This window comes from Carassius gibelio, chromosome B4 (assembly GCF_023724105.1).
Source record: "Carassius gibelio isolate Cgi1373 ecotype wild population from Czech Republic chromosome B4, carGib1.2-hapl.c, whole genome shotgun sequence".
Lineage (NCBI taxonomy): Eukaryota > Metazoa > Chordata > Actinopteri > Cypriniformes > Cyprinidae > Carassius > Carassius gibelio.
The window spans coordinates 24,803,847-24,816,705 of record NC_068399.1 but is presented as its reverse complement, the minus strand read 5'-3'; the positions used below and the strand labels follow the sequence as shown (position 1 = coordinate 24,816,705).

General features: G+C 43.0%; 2 protein-coding genes across 4 annotated transcripts; both read right to left on the bottom strand.

The window, feature by feature from the left end:
• Positions 1-5,618: 5,618 nt before the first annotated feature.
• Positions 5,619-8,443, bottom strand: LOC127956199 (RAD51-associated protein 1). Of its 3 annotated transcripts, none has more exons than XM_052553985.1 (10): positions 7,995-8,443; positions 7,769-7,812; positions 7,550-7,691; positions 7,330-7,436; positions 7,182-7,250; positions 6,957-7,028; positions 6,648-6,788; positions 6,346-6,516; positions 6,124-6,261; positions 5,619-6,020 (listed from the first exon to the last, which is right to left on the bottom strand). In XM_052553985.1, the coding sequence occupies exons 1-10, from the start codon at positions 8,009-8,011 to the stop codon at positions 5,893-5,895; spliced, it is 1,029 nt and encodes a 342-aa protein (XP_052409945.1). In that variant the 5' UTR covers positions 8,012-8,443; the 3' UTR covers positions 5,619-5,892. The 3 variants fall into 3 exon arrangements, with proteins under 3 accessions (XP_052409945.1, XP_052409944.1, XP_052409946.1); XM_052553984.1 differs by having other exon boundaries at positions 7,182-7,253; positions 7,995-8,442; XM_052553986.1 differs by lacking the exon at positions 7,182-7,250.
• Positions 8,444-10,369: 1,926 nt separating this feature from the next.
• On the bottom strand, positions 10,370-12,092 carry LOC127956182 (fibroblast growth factor 23-like). The gene is made up of 3 exons (XM_052553940.1): positions 11,743-12,092; positions 11,448-11,551; positions 10,370-10,908 (listed from the first exon to the last, which is right to left on the bottom strand). The coding sequence occupies exons 1-3, from the start codon at positions 11,981-11,983 to the stop codon at positions 10,477-10,479; spliced, it is 777 nt and encodes a 258-aa protein (XP_052409900.1). The 5' UTR covers positions 11,984-12,092; the 3' UTR covers positions 10,370-10,476.
• Positions 12,093-12,859: the final 767 nt, after the last annotated feature.

Here is a 12,859-nt window from a genome sequence, read left to right as displayed (position 1 = left end):
AGATTCTTGTTTGCAGTTACTCTGAAAATGAAGTGCTGGTGAACTGGTTTTCAGTTTTATTTGCATAGTCTTTTCACAACACATATCGTTCAAAAGAGGTTTTACAAAAACTAAGCTCCACCCGAGAAAACTGAGGCCAGAAAAGCTGCTCTTGTTCTCTTCTCCTCTCCTCCACACATACTTCTTTTTAATCACTAGAGGGAGGCATCTCTTGAGCATCAGCTGAGGGAGCACATCCTATCCTTGAAAGGGACTTTGATACAACACATTAACTTGTACCAAATATGAGATGTTTTCAGGACCTAAATGCAAAGTGGTACATATTTCAGTAGTTTACAAAACATCTTTGCTTAACCCTTATGTTGTGTTCTGATCACTAGTGTTTAGGATTTCTGTGGCGAGGGGGGCGTGGTTTAGCGGAATCCGCAACGGGAGAGAGACGGAGGGAGCAGAGCGAGGCGTAAGTAGGTCAAATGCAATTAACGAACACGTGTGTTTGATTGCAGTAATTGGCGTGGAGAGACCGGATATAAGCCGAGTCACCGCAGAGAGAAGGAGAGAGAGACACGCTGGGACCTCGTTCTGCACTAGGGAAAGCTACAACAGTGCTTTGAAGTTATTGAAGTTATTGACCGTGTTTAAGCAATCGTTTGCTGTCTACGCCCAGAGGGCATCGTGTTTTATTTTGTTTTGTTGAATAAACGAGTGTCCCAGCAACAAGCCGACCCCTGCCTTCTTCCTTCCTATTGAGACTGTGTTGAACCTTGTTACAGTGGTGCCCGAAACCCGGGAAGGAAGAAGAGCATCGCCGCCATGCAATCTCCGTCAGGTACGCCATTTGCGGACATCATCCAGTCGCTCGCCGGTCTTCACCAGGAACAACATCAACACATGCTGGCGATCAAGGAGGAGCAGGACAAACGCTTTGAGGCGCTCCTCCGGGCCCAGCATGAAGACCGCGAGCTATTCCGGAGCTGGGTAGACCGGGAGGCCCGGGCCACCCCTTCGTTTAAAGACCAGACATCTCCTCTGCCGCTCAACAAGATGGGGCCTCAGGATGATCCGGAGGCCTTCCTGGACCTGTTCGAAAAATCGGCAGAGGCTCGAGGGTGGCCCCCTGCGGACTGGCCCCTGCGGCTCATTCCCCTGCTGTCCGGGGAAGCGCAGGTGGCCGCTCACCAATTGCCAGTCCAAAACCTCCTGGTCTACCAGGACCTCAAGCGTGCCATCCTCCAGCGGGTCGGTCGGACTCCGGAGCAACATCGCCAGAGGTTCAGGACTCTAACCCTGGAAGAGTCCGGCCGGCCCTTTGTGATGGCACAGCAGCTCCGGGATTCTTGCCGCAAGTGGTTGATGGCCGACAGTAGCGACGTCGAGGACGTGATCGATCGTGTGGTACTGGAGCAGTTCGTGGCCAAGCTGCCAAGGAAGACAGCGCAGTGGGTCCAGTGCCACCGCCCGACGTCGCTGAACCAGGCCATCCAGCTGGCGGAAGACCAAATGGTGGCGTGTCCAGGGGTCGGCGACCCCTTACCATCTGCTTCTCTCTCTCCTTCTCTCTCCTCCCCTCCCCTCTCTCTCCCTAAATCTGTCCCTCTCCCCAGGTCCCGTGGGGGGCTTCCGTCGAAGCTAGCCCCGAGGTGGAGGACGAGTTACGGGGCTGAACCACCAGCAGGTCCCAGGGCTCCTCCCAGGGGTGGGACTTCGCCCATGGGATCCGTTCCCCAGGCCCCGGCCTCTCCGCTCTCTCCTCGCCAATCGCTTGACCTACTTCCTGCCGCCAGGGTGGCGGTAAAGTCTGGGCCGGCCTGTTGGCGTTGCGGGGACCCAGGGCATTTTATCGATAAGTGTCCGTTGATGGAAGTGGGGACGTTGATCCGGGTCCCCGACGCGCCAAAGGCTGCCCTCGATCAGGCTGGCTTATACCAAATACCAGTGAGTATCAGGGGGGGTACATATCAGGCTTTGGTGGATTCGGGATGTAACCAATCCTCCATCCATCAAAGCCTGATTCATCCGAAGGCATTGGATAGTAGCCGCATGGTTAGGGTTCGGTGTGTACACGGGGAAGTGGTGAATTACCCTATTTTGCCTGTGGATATTAAATTTAGGGGAGGAAAACATAGAGTAGAGGTGGCCGTTAATCCGCACCTCAGGCATCCGATAATTTTGGGTACGAATTGGCCCGCGTTTAATGAATTATTGGGGTATTTATGTTCGGATGGCTCTTGGGGGAAACAAGGGAGGGATGGAGTAGCGGTTGCGCAGGTGGGAGAGGCTGAACCGGAACCACCGGAACCTGTTGCAGGGGAACCGAGTGCTCCCGAGCGGAACATCCTCCCGGAGCGCGATGATTTTCCCCTGGAACAGTCCCGCGATGAGACGCTGAAAAATGCTTTTGACCAGGTTCGCTCGATCGACGGACAGCTTCTCCTCCCTGACCAACCGCTCTCTTATCCTTACTTTTCAATTTTAAAAGATAGGTTGTATCGGGTGACCCAAGACGCCCAGACAAAGCAAGATACAACCCAGTTGTTGATACCTAGAAGCCGTCGGGAAATGCTTTTCCAGGCGGCTCATTGTAATCCAATGGCCGGGCATTTAGGGCAAGCGGCTACACTAAACCGTCTCATGGCCCGCTTCTTCTGGCCGGGCATTCACGAGAATGTGCGCAGGTGGTGCGCGGCTTGTCGTGAATGCCAGCTGGTGAATCCACCGGCCACCCCAAAAGCACCATTGTGCCCCCTTCCATTAATACAGGTCCCCTTCGAACGAATTGGCATGGACCTCATCGGGCCATTAGAGCGGTCAGCACGAGGACACCGCTTTGCATTAGTTCTGGTGGACTATGCAACGCGATATCCTGAGGCAGTGCCTCTCCGCTCTATTTCCGCGAAGAGTGTGGCGAGTGCACTGTTTCAATTAATCTCCCGGGTGGGGATCCCAAAGGAGATCCTCACCGATCAGGGCACGGCGTTTATGTCACGTACTATTCGCGAGCTTTATGAATTATTGGGCATTAGATCGATTCGAACAAGCGTCTATCACCCACAAACAGACGGGCTGGTCGAGCGATTTAATCGCACATTAAAATCCATGATTCGTAAGTTCGTTCAGGAAGACGCCAAAAATTGGGATAGGTGGCTAGAACCCCTCTTGTTCGCTGTACGGGAGGTCCCGCAAGCCTCCACGGGGTTTTCCCCCTTCGAGCTTCTTTATGGGCGCCAGCCCCGCGGGGTCCTTGACGTCCTTAAAGAAACTTGGGAGGACGGACCTTCTGCTAGTAAAAACGAAATTCAATATGTCATGGACTTGAGAACAAAACTCCACACGTTGGGGCGGCTATCCATGGAGAATTTGTTGCAGGCTCAAGACAAACAGAGTCGGTTGTACAACAGGGGGGCTAGGCTACGTCAATTTGCACCGGGAGATAAAGTGCTTGTATTACTCCCTACCTCTAGTTCAAAGTTACTCGCGAAGTGGCAAGGACCCTTTGAGGTCACACGGCGGGTTGGGGATCTTAACTATGAGGTAGCTCGAACGGATAGGGGCGGGGCACATCAAATATACCACCTCAACCTATTAAAAAAATGGTCTGAGGCGGAATCAGTGTTGCTGGCGACGGTAGTGAGTAGGGAGGAGGATCTCGGTCCAGAAGTGAGTTCAAAATCCCAATCTCTCGCTCTGGCCCCTGGAGGAGACCACCTCTCACCCTCGCAGCTCACTGATATCAAGTCCATTCAAGCAGCCTTTGCTGATGTGTTCTCGCCCCTGCCTGGTCGAACGGATCTCATTCAGCACCATGTTGAGACCGAGCCGGGCGTGGTAGTTCGCAGCCGGCCGTATAGATTACCTGAACATAAAAAAAAGGTGGTTCAAGGGGAGTTAGAGGCAATGCTAGAGATGGGAGTAATAGAAGAATACAACAGTGACTGGGCGAGCCCGATAGTCTTAGTACCTAAAACAGACGGCTCCGTGCGGTTCTGTGTGGATTATAGGAAGGTGAATGCTGTGTCAAAATTTGACGCATATCCAATGCCCCGGGTGGACGAATTGCTTGATCGACTAGGCTCGGCTCGCTTTTACTCGACGCTGGACTTAACTAAAGGTTATTGGCAGATCCCCTTGTCTCCCATGACCAAAGAAAAAACAGCTTTCACCACGCCGTTCGGTTTACACCAATTTGTCACTCTTCCGTTCGGGCTATTCGGGGCTCCAGCCACATTTCAGCGTCTCATGGACAAAATTCTCCGTCCGCATGCTGCATATGCCGCCGCCTACCTGGATGACATCATCATCTACAGTGGGGATTGGCGGCGACATATGCAGCATTTGCGAGCGGTCCTGAAGACGCTGAGGAGGGCTGGGCTCACGGCTAATCCGAGGAAGTGTGCAATTGGGCGGGTGGAAGTAAGATATCTGGGTTTCCACTTGGGTCATGGACAGGTGCGTCCCCAAATTGATAAGACGGCAGCAGTTGCAACGTGTCCAAGGCCTAAGACCAAAAAGGAGGTTAGACAGCTCCTGGGGCTGGCAGGGTATTATAGAAGGTTTGTACCTAATTTTTCGGATACTGCTAGCCCGCTGACTGATTTAACTAAAAAGGAGGCACCAGATACAGTCCAGTGGACGGAGCAGTGCCAGCAGGCTTTCACCCAGTTAAAAGCTGCCCTGTGTGGCGGACCGCTCCTGAATGCACCTAACTTTTCTCTCCCCTTTATCTTGCAGACAGACGCATCGAACAGAGGGTTGGGCGCAGTCCTGTCCCAGGAGGTGGAGGGGGAAGAACGGCCGGTGCTGTACATCAGTCGGAAGCTCTCTAAGAGAGAGACGATGTACAGCACCATAGAAAAAGAATGTCTGGCGATCAGGTGGGCTGTTCTTACCCTCCGTTATTACCTCCTGGGGCGGGAGTTCACCCTCTGTTCGGACCACGCTCCTCTGCAGTGGCTCCACCGCATGAAAGATACCAACGCGCGGATCACCCGGTGGTATCTCGCTTTACAACAGTTTAAATTTCAGGTGATCCACAGGCCGGGTGTACAGATGGCTGTGGCTGACTTCCTCTCCAGGAGGGGGGGGGGGGGGGGGAGGCTGCAGGCCGGACGGCTCCCCGGCCTGAGTCGGGCGGTGGGGGTATGTGGCGAGGGGGGCGTGGTTTAGTGGAATCCGCAACGGGAGAGAGACGGAGGGAGCAGAGCGAGGCGTAAGTAGGTCAAATGCAATTAACGAACACGTGTGTTTGATTGCAGTAATTGGCGTGGAGAGACCGGATATAAGCCGAGTCACCGCAGAGAGAAGGAGAGAGAGACACGCTGGGACCTCGTTCTGCACTAGGGAAAGCTACAACAGTGCTTTGAAGTTATTGAAGTTATTGACCGTGTTTAAGCAATCGTTTGCTGTCTACGCCCAGAGGGCATCGTGTTTTATTTTGTTTTGTTGAATAAACGAGTGTCCCAGCAACAAGCCGACCCCTGCCTTCTTCCTTCCTATTGAGACTGTGTTGAACCTTGTTACAATTTCTTTTTCACCCAAAATGCTAGTTAATGTTTATTGTATTTGACAAACTTAATGATTTTCCTCACCCGCGATGTAACTACTTCACAATTGTTTTCCTATAATTTTTTTTCATATTTAGCATATCTTTATTTCAAAAAGTGCATATTTACAAAGCTAAAACATGGCACAAACAGACATTAAAAATATTTAAAGCACAACAAAAAAAGTTGTTTAATATTGCTACATATTATTGTAAGCGATGGATGAAAGGTCTTACATTTTCTGGACAAATTTCAGTAAAAAATATCCATTCCTTCTTACATTTTTCCCTGGCCCAAGCACTCTGAGTTCCCAAAAGCCATTGTAAAGCTTTCGAATTTAAAACAAGTTTGTTTAGTTGGAAGCAGCATTAGGGTGAAGGGATCTGACTCGAGCCATACGGGAAAGACCTAAACGCAGCCCCTGTCCTGGAGACTTCACATGTGCATTCTGAGACGCACCGGGACTTCGGCCAAGCAGACCTGGAGATAGAGTTAAAAAGAGTTTACAAAGGACACTTTTCTGTTGTGGGCTGTTCTGGTGAATATTCACAGCTGCAGTGATGGTCTGAGCCTTTAGTCTCACCAGGGGGATTCCACTTAGTCAGTCTGGCCCCTGCAGGACTGGAGCAGACTGCAGGTTTAGAGAGAAGCGGAGCAGTAGGCGCCTTCTTCAGTCCCGACACAGGAGCAGCAGGACTCCGACAGGTCGCTGGGCTGGGAGCTGTCAGACAAAGAGAAATGATAGTGTAGTTGATATGGTCTTTTGCCAGACTGTAAAACTTAAAAACAGAAAAAAAAAATGTACCTGAGCCTTTGGCTTTTGTTGCCTTTTCGTCTTTCTTTTTGGTCTTATTCTTTGCATCTGCTGATGCCTTCTTTTCTGTCTTTTGTTTCACAACCTTATTTTTTGTTTTCACAGTGAATGTCTCGTCTTCGCTCTCATCTTCTTCAGTGAAATCTGCATCACTTTCTGAATCTGCAACAGGAACAAGCTTAAACAAACGGCTACATTTTGTATCTGAAGTACTGAAGTATTAAGCTTCATCATGTAAACACTGAAAACAGTCCAGCCGATAATAATTATGAGCGTGAAGGTCCTCAGGTTACCTGGTGTGTCCTGAAGCTGGTAGTCCTCATCGTCTCTGTTGTCCTTCTTCTTATCCTTCAGTGGTTTTCTCTGCTCCTCCGAGGTTTCCTTCTGTTTAGAAACCCTGGTAGGGGAGGCATCTACACTGATCAGATTCAGTCCTGAAAACAGAACGTTAATAAACACTGAAATCACATATTGTAACATAACATAACAGTCACAAACTCTTGTTTAATTTCATATCAGTTTCATAGGGTTCTCAGAAAGATACTTTTTAAACACACTGATTTTTACATTTTCAAATGTCAGAGTGAGAATTCTGTAGTTACCTAAACTTTTGCCATCAATGCTACAATTGGACAGCACTGGAGGAGAATCTGGACGAGGCTGACATTCACTGACTACAAAATCAAGAGAGTTTTGTTTAGAGGTTTTTGAAAGGAAAATATGTCAAATAAAGCTCGATACATATGTATTAGAATCTGTAAAAATAATCAGATAAAAAATAATCAGTATGTGATCCTGTAAAAAACTAAATAATTATGCATTATTACCTAAAAGGCTGCCCTCAATGCTGCAGTGTATTAGAACAGGTGGTAAACACTGAGATCTATCCTGTTCATCTGCTGTAAATAACAGTAAAATATAGCTTTTCACTTTAATGAACTCCATGATGCTTTATTACAGTAGTAGTACATTCACCTGTTTTGGTTGTAGGCTCTCCATCTTGTGTTCTTGAAGAGTCCAGCAATGATAATGATAGAGCTGTCTCCAAATCTCTTTCATAAAATGTTTCCTCCAGAGGCATCCTGAAATAACACAATGGTGCCATTAAACATTTGTAGACACAGTGGTCAATGTGGAGATACTATAATTAGAAATCAAATGTGTTTTGATTAAAAAAAATAAAGTTTTCTGTAACCTCTTCCTGCTTCCTGAGCTGGTGAAATCAGCCACTTCATTTGGAGAGGCACTCAATGTTTTGAGGTTTCTCTCAGAATCAGGGTCTTTTATGGCCATTCGAGCTTTTTTGGGAGGAGGTTTTACACAGGCAAAATCCTCATCTGTCAGATAAATCGTGTAAACATGTTTATAGGTCCAACTAGCTTTAGTTCTGCGTTTTGAAGTAATGATGTCTCACCATCATCGTTTTGGAAGTCTGTGTAGTTTACAGCTTTCTTATTTCTGATGACAGAAAACAGATTACATCAAACAAGACACTAATAATCTAAATTTCTAAACTCACGGTGATTGTTTATGAAAATATCAGGACATTGAACGCCAAAGACAATCCACTGTCAGATACTACAACAAGCACATATATAAAGTGACATGACAGCCATAAACTAAGGTAACTTTATACGAACCTGGATGGTCGGTCCATTCTTTAAATCAAAAAGTGAAACTAAAATATCACGTTAACTTATGCCCCGTGAATATATTCAAACACTGACACCACCGCTGTTTTAACAACGCTACTGGAACTTATGCTGCAAAACAACCAGCTATCAAAATAATTATAAGTTTAAAAACATAATGGTCCTTTGAAAGTCTGTCGTTGTGTCATAAGATTTATTTGCACGTTGTTTTGGTGTTGAGGTGATTCACACTACCGTAAACCGCCTGAAAACAAACGACGGAAATCTATCTGAATACACTAATTTGTAATTCAATACAATCTTTTCTTTCGCTGTGACTCCAGTTTTACACTAAGTAATAAAGTGTATAGTAAAATAAAAATATGTATAATATAATAAAAATATGTTAAAGTTCGACGAAACTTCCTTTATCTGGTACAAGCTTGTTGTGTGTTTTGTAGAAATCTCGAATCTGCGGATTTGGCTCTGTATGCTAAGTGTGGACGCGGGAATACGTCACACTATACATTTATAAATGAATATATTTTGTTTTATGTTAGAATGGGAAGAGTTTTGGGTTCTTCGACAAAAACTCTTCTTATCTAATAAAGTTGAAGCCTCTATTAAAATTACCCATAATTGTAATCCGATAAATTATAAACTTGCTAAATTTAACCATATTTGACCCAATTGCTCCTTTTGCCTTTTTCCAACTTTGTTAAAAAATATTTACATCCAAACTTTTGTATAACCACAAAAAATTTTTTGTTTGTTATTCTTTCAATTTAGACCCTTCTCATTGTAAATGTATTATTCATTTATTTCTTTATAGTGCAAAATATTACATTTATAAGTGTACATTTTAAAAGAAAACTCCCAACTTTTTATTTTTAGAAAAAAAGTTATATGTATGTAAACTCTTTAAGAAACTCTAATAATTCTATTGCATGTAAGACTCTTAAGTCTTATAAGCTAACATAGTTTGCTTTTGGAGTATTGTTTGTAACCCTCATTGTCTTTTGTTCTTACTTTGTAATTATATTTGTTGTTCTTCTATTGCATAATAATAATAATAATAATAATAATAATAATAATAATAAAATATATTTCTGTGAACATTTTCTGTCAATTTTCCTAATCTTGTTTTTCTAACAAAATATCATTAAGAAATACTTAGAAGAATACTTTGGCCTAAATAAATAAATAAAATGTAGGAGGTTATGAAAAATATAGTCTTTTGAAATATGATATTATATACCCCCCCCCCCCCCCCTTTATTTTTTCTTCTGGAAATGTGTGCACATTTAATTAGACAATTAATTATTTGCATTAAATTGCATACAGTGTTGGGAAGGTTACTTTGGAAATAAAAGATCACAAGTTACCCTATTTAAAACTTAATAAGCAATGTAACAATTTCATTTTATTAAAGTAATGTAACTGATTACATTTGTTGACTTATTGATACATTTTCTATCTTCAGTGACAGAAGGCATCATGCACATCAAAATCAGGCAAAGCAACAAATTAGTATTCTTCAGTATATAGCTTTTTACAGAAAATATTCAGATTAAACCCACTTTAATTTAATTACACGTTTTTTTTTTCATGGATTACAGTTATTTTGTAATTAAATTATGTAACACTCTTTTATAGTGTAAGCAGGTTACAGTGTGACTTGTCTCTTTTTAAGGCCCTTCATCCAAAAATAGCCAAAGTGAAGCCGTTGACGGAAACAAAACAGAATGTGGAAAGGTTTATTCTTAGAGACTCAGAGACTCAGATTGATCTTTCAGACTGATTCAGAGAGTTCATTATTCACCTCTAATGATGGGAAAGTCAATGTTAAACCAGTTAAATTTCCAATGTGGAGTCCAGCAACCAACAAGTGACAAACAGAAGATTTTGAATCAGCTTACTTACTGAAGACAAAGGCACAAATAATAGAACAAATTTTCTTTAATCAAGAAACAAAATTTTATTTAAAATGAGTATATCATATCACTGCACATCTAACCTTTAAAGCAAACATATAAATACCATAAATTAAACATACTGAATTCATTAAATAAATAAATACTTTCTTTGTTTGACCATTTTCGTCCACAGGTGGTGTCCAGCACCAAAGACAAATTTGTGGTGGCAGGAGAAAAAACTAGTACAAAGAACAAAGTAGGTTTTGGTGAGATGGAGATACACGACAGCCTAAATAATCTGTAGATTTCTACTTTTAAAAATAAAGGTTCTTTATTGGGACTGATAGTTCCATGGACTTTCATGGAACCTTTATATCGCACAAAGGTTCTTTGAAGTGGAAATTTTTTTATAAGAAAAATAAAAAAAACTTTATTTTGGAACCTTTATTTTTAAGAGCGTACGAGGTTGGTTTGAAATATATGTCCTTAAAAACACTTATTTATGATGAAAATATTATGGTGGCACACTCAAACTTTGCGGTTCAACAGTCACGCCAGAATGACAATCTGTAAGTTTATCCAACAACTGCTGAAACCCGGGGACTGCCGGGGCTCGTGTCGTGAAGAAGATCCCACGGGTCATCATCGGAAGGAGAAACCAAAGTCTCCCTGGAGATGTTTCGACCTTCTGACGGCTCAGAGTCTGGGTCCCCATCGTCCTCTTGAGCAGCTCTAGAGTCTGACGCCTCTCCGTACCGGAGCGCGTTCAGCGGGTCTGATGGATTCACCTGCCGGTTCCTCCTCTCCCGGTGCTGCAGGCGCTCCAGTGGAACAGTGTTCTTCTCGGATAAGAAGAGAGAGGACTGAGGGAGGTTTTGTCCCGCTATGAACACCTGTTTCGCCCCGTCCAGGTTAAGCAGTATGCCATGATTGGTGGAGTAATAAACGTCACGATGGTTTTCCAAAAGTTTGTGGTGAAACAGACAGTCTTCCTTATTGCAAACAGTCTAAAGATATTAAAACATACAAATAGTTAAATAACGAATCAAACTTATTTCAAGCTTCATTTCTACATTTTCTTGCGTTTTCGCCAGCTGCAAAAAAAAAAAATAATAATAATAATAATAATAATATAATAATATATATATGTCTATATTTTATTAGCTGATATAGGCTATTGCAACTTTATAAAAGGCTAGGGTACTGAAAGCCACCAAAAATTTCAAACACAACATTTTCACCCCCAAAAGCTGTATATTTAACGTTAGGCTAGTTTATTGTAAAATTAGTTGAAATCTCCCATTATATTTATTAGTATTTCACCCTATGTAGGCTAGTTAAAATATATATATATATATATTTGCAAAAATTAATGTATTTAGGTTTATTCTGTGACTTTACCATTTAAATAAAACCAGTCAAATTCAATGTTACAATTTTTAGATTACATTCCGACTGCACTTATATAGCTGTATTCCTATTAATAAGATAATAAAAGATAATACCTACTTGTTATACCTTATTTTTTATTTGTTTGAATACTTACAGATGTGTAAAGAGTTCCTCCTGCGTCCATGCACAAAAATCGGTTACTTTTCACTCCAAATATTGCCAGACGGTCTCTGCTCTCTGCTTTCAATAAAATAACACCTGTTGAATGCAGAACACAAAGAGGAATAAGAAGGACATTATTTTATAGATAAAACAATGATAAATACATAGGTTATATAAAAAAAAATTAGTCATGATTCATAGACTGATGAGAGATTAATTTTTATTTTACTGGCCTAATATCCTTAATATGGATATTATGCTGATCAAAAACAAGAAGGGCTACTCACTGTAGGACCCCCGGTTTGTAGTTTTGCGCACATGTCCATTCGGACTGATCTCCAAGTAGAAGTTGTTTAAGTCCGAGGTGGTCTGAAGGTGGATGTACCTCCGCGGGTTCCCCCAGCTGGAGCCCAGGAGGGGAGAGGGGTTAGGGGCAGCATCCGCAGGTCTGAATCCCTGGAGAGCCGTGATCCACAGCGCGAGGACGGAGGAGAGCAGCACGTGCAGATTGGAAAGTGCGCAACGCATCTTCACGAAGCGCAAAACCAGTGTGCAGAGCTGAAGGACTTGTGATGCGTGAAAGTTTGTGAGCGTGGCTATTTAAACGCATCCTGTGCCAGTCCTTTACGCAACAATCGCCCGCAGAGCCAGAGGATGTGAGGAGGCGGATTCAGCATGTTTGTTATGAAGGTAATTGACTGGTTAACCATAATTGGCTTGTCAATTTGGCACAGCTTTGACTTTATGTATCTTGACATCTTGCTGTTAAAACAAAACTGAAAACAAGAATACATTTTAAAAGCTTTTGTGCATGTGAGAATCAGTTGGTTGTCTCCTAATATTTTTAAAAAATGTTAATTCAACTAACTGTGAAATATCACCTATGTTCATTTAGGCTATTTAGGATTGTCTAACAAAATGTACAGACCTCTTAGGGCTGTATCTTTTTTTTATCTACACCAAAATGTCACATATTAGTACTTTAAAAGTTAATCTTATTCAGTAACAGTTTTGTACCATTTCTTTGCACCTGTATTGTGCCTGAACGCATGCTTAGTGTCCTGAACAGATATATATAGTATGACCCCAATCTGAACTTCTAAAAGTAGGCCAGCAGAGGGAACCTGTGCCTTATCCACGCACAAGTTACGCACCAAAAAATGAGCAAAGCTGTGTGCGATAACGCTGAAATTGTAAAAAAACAAACATACACATGAAAAATAAAACATAATCATTATCAATATATAACATAATGATATATAATAACATTATATTAAATTTAAATTAAATTAAAATTTATGCATTTAGCAGACGCTTTTATCCAAAGCGACTTACAGTGCAATCAGGCTATCAATTTTTACATATCATGTGTTTCCGGGGAATCGAACCCCCAACCATGCGCTT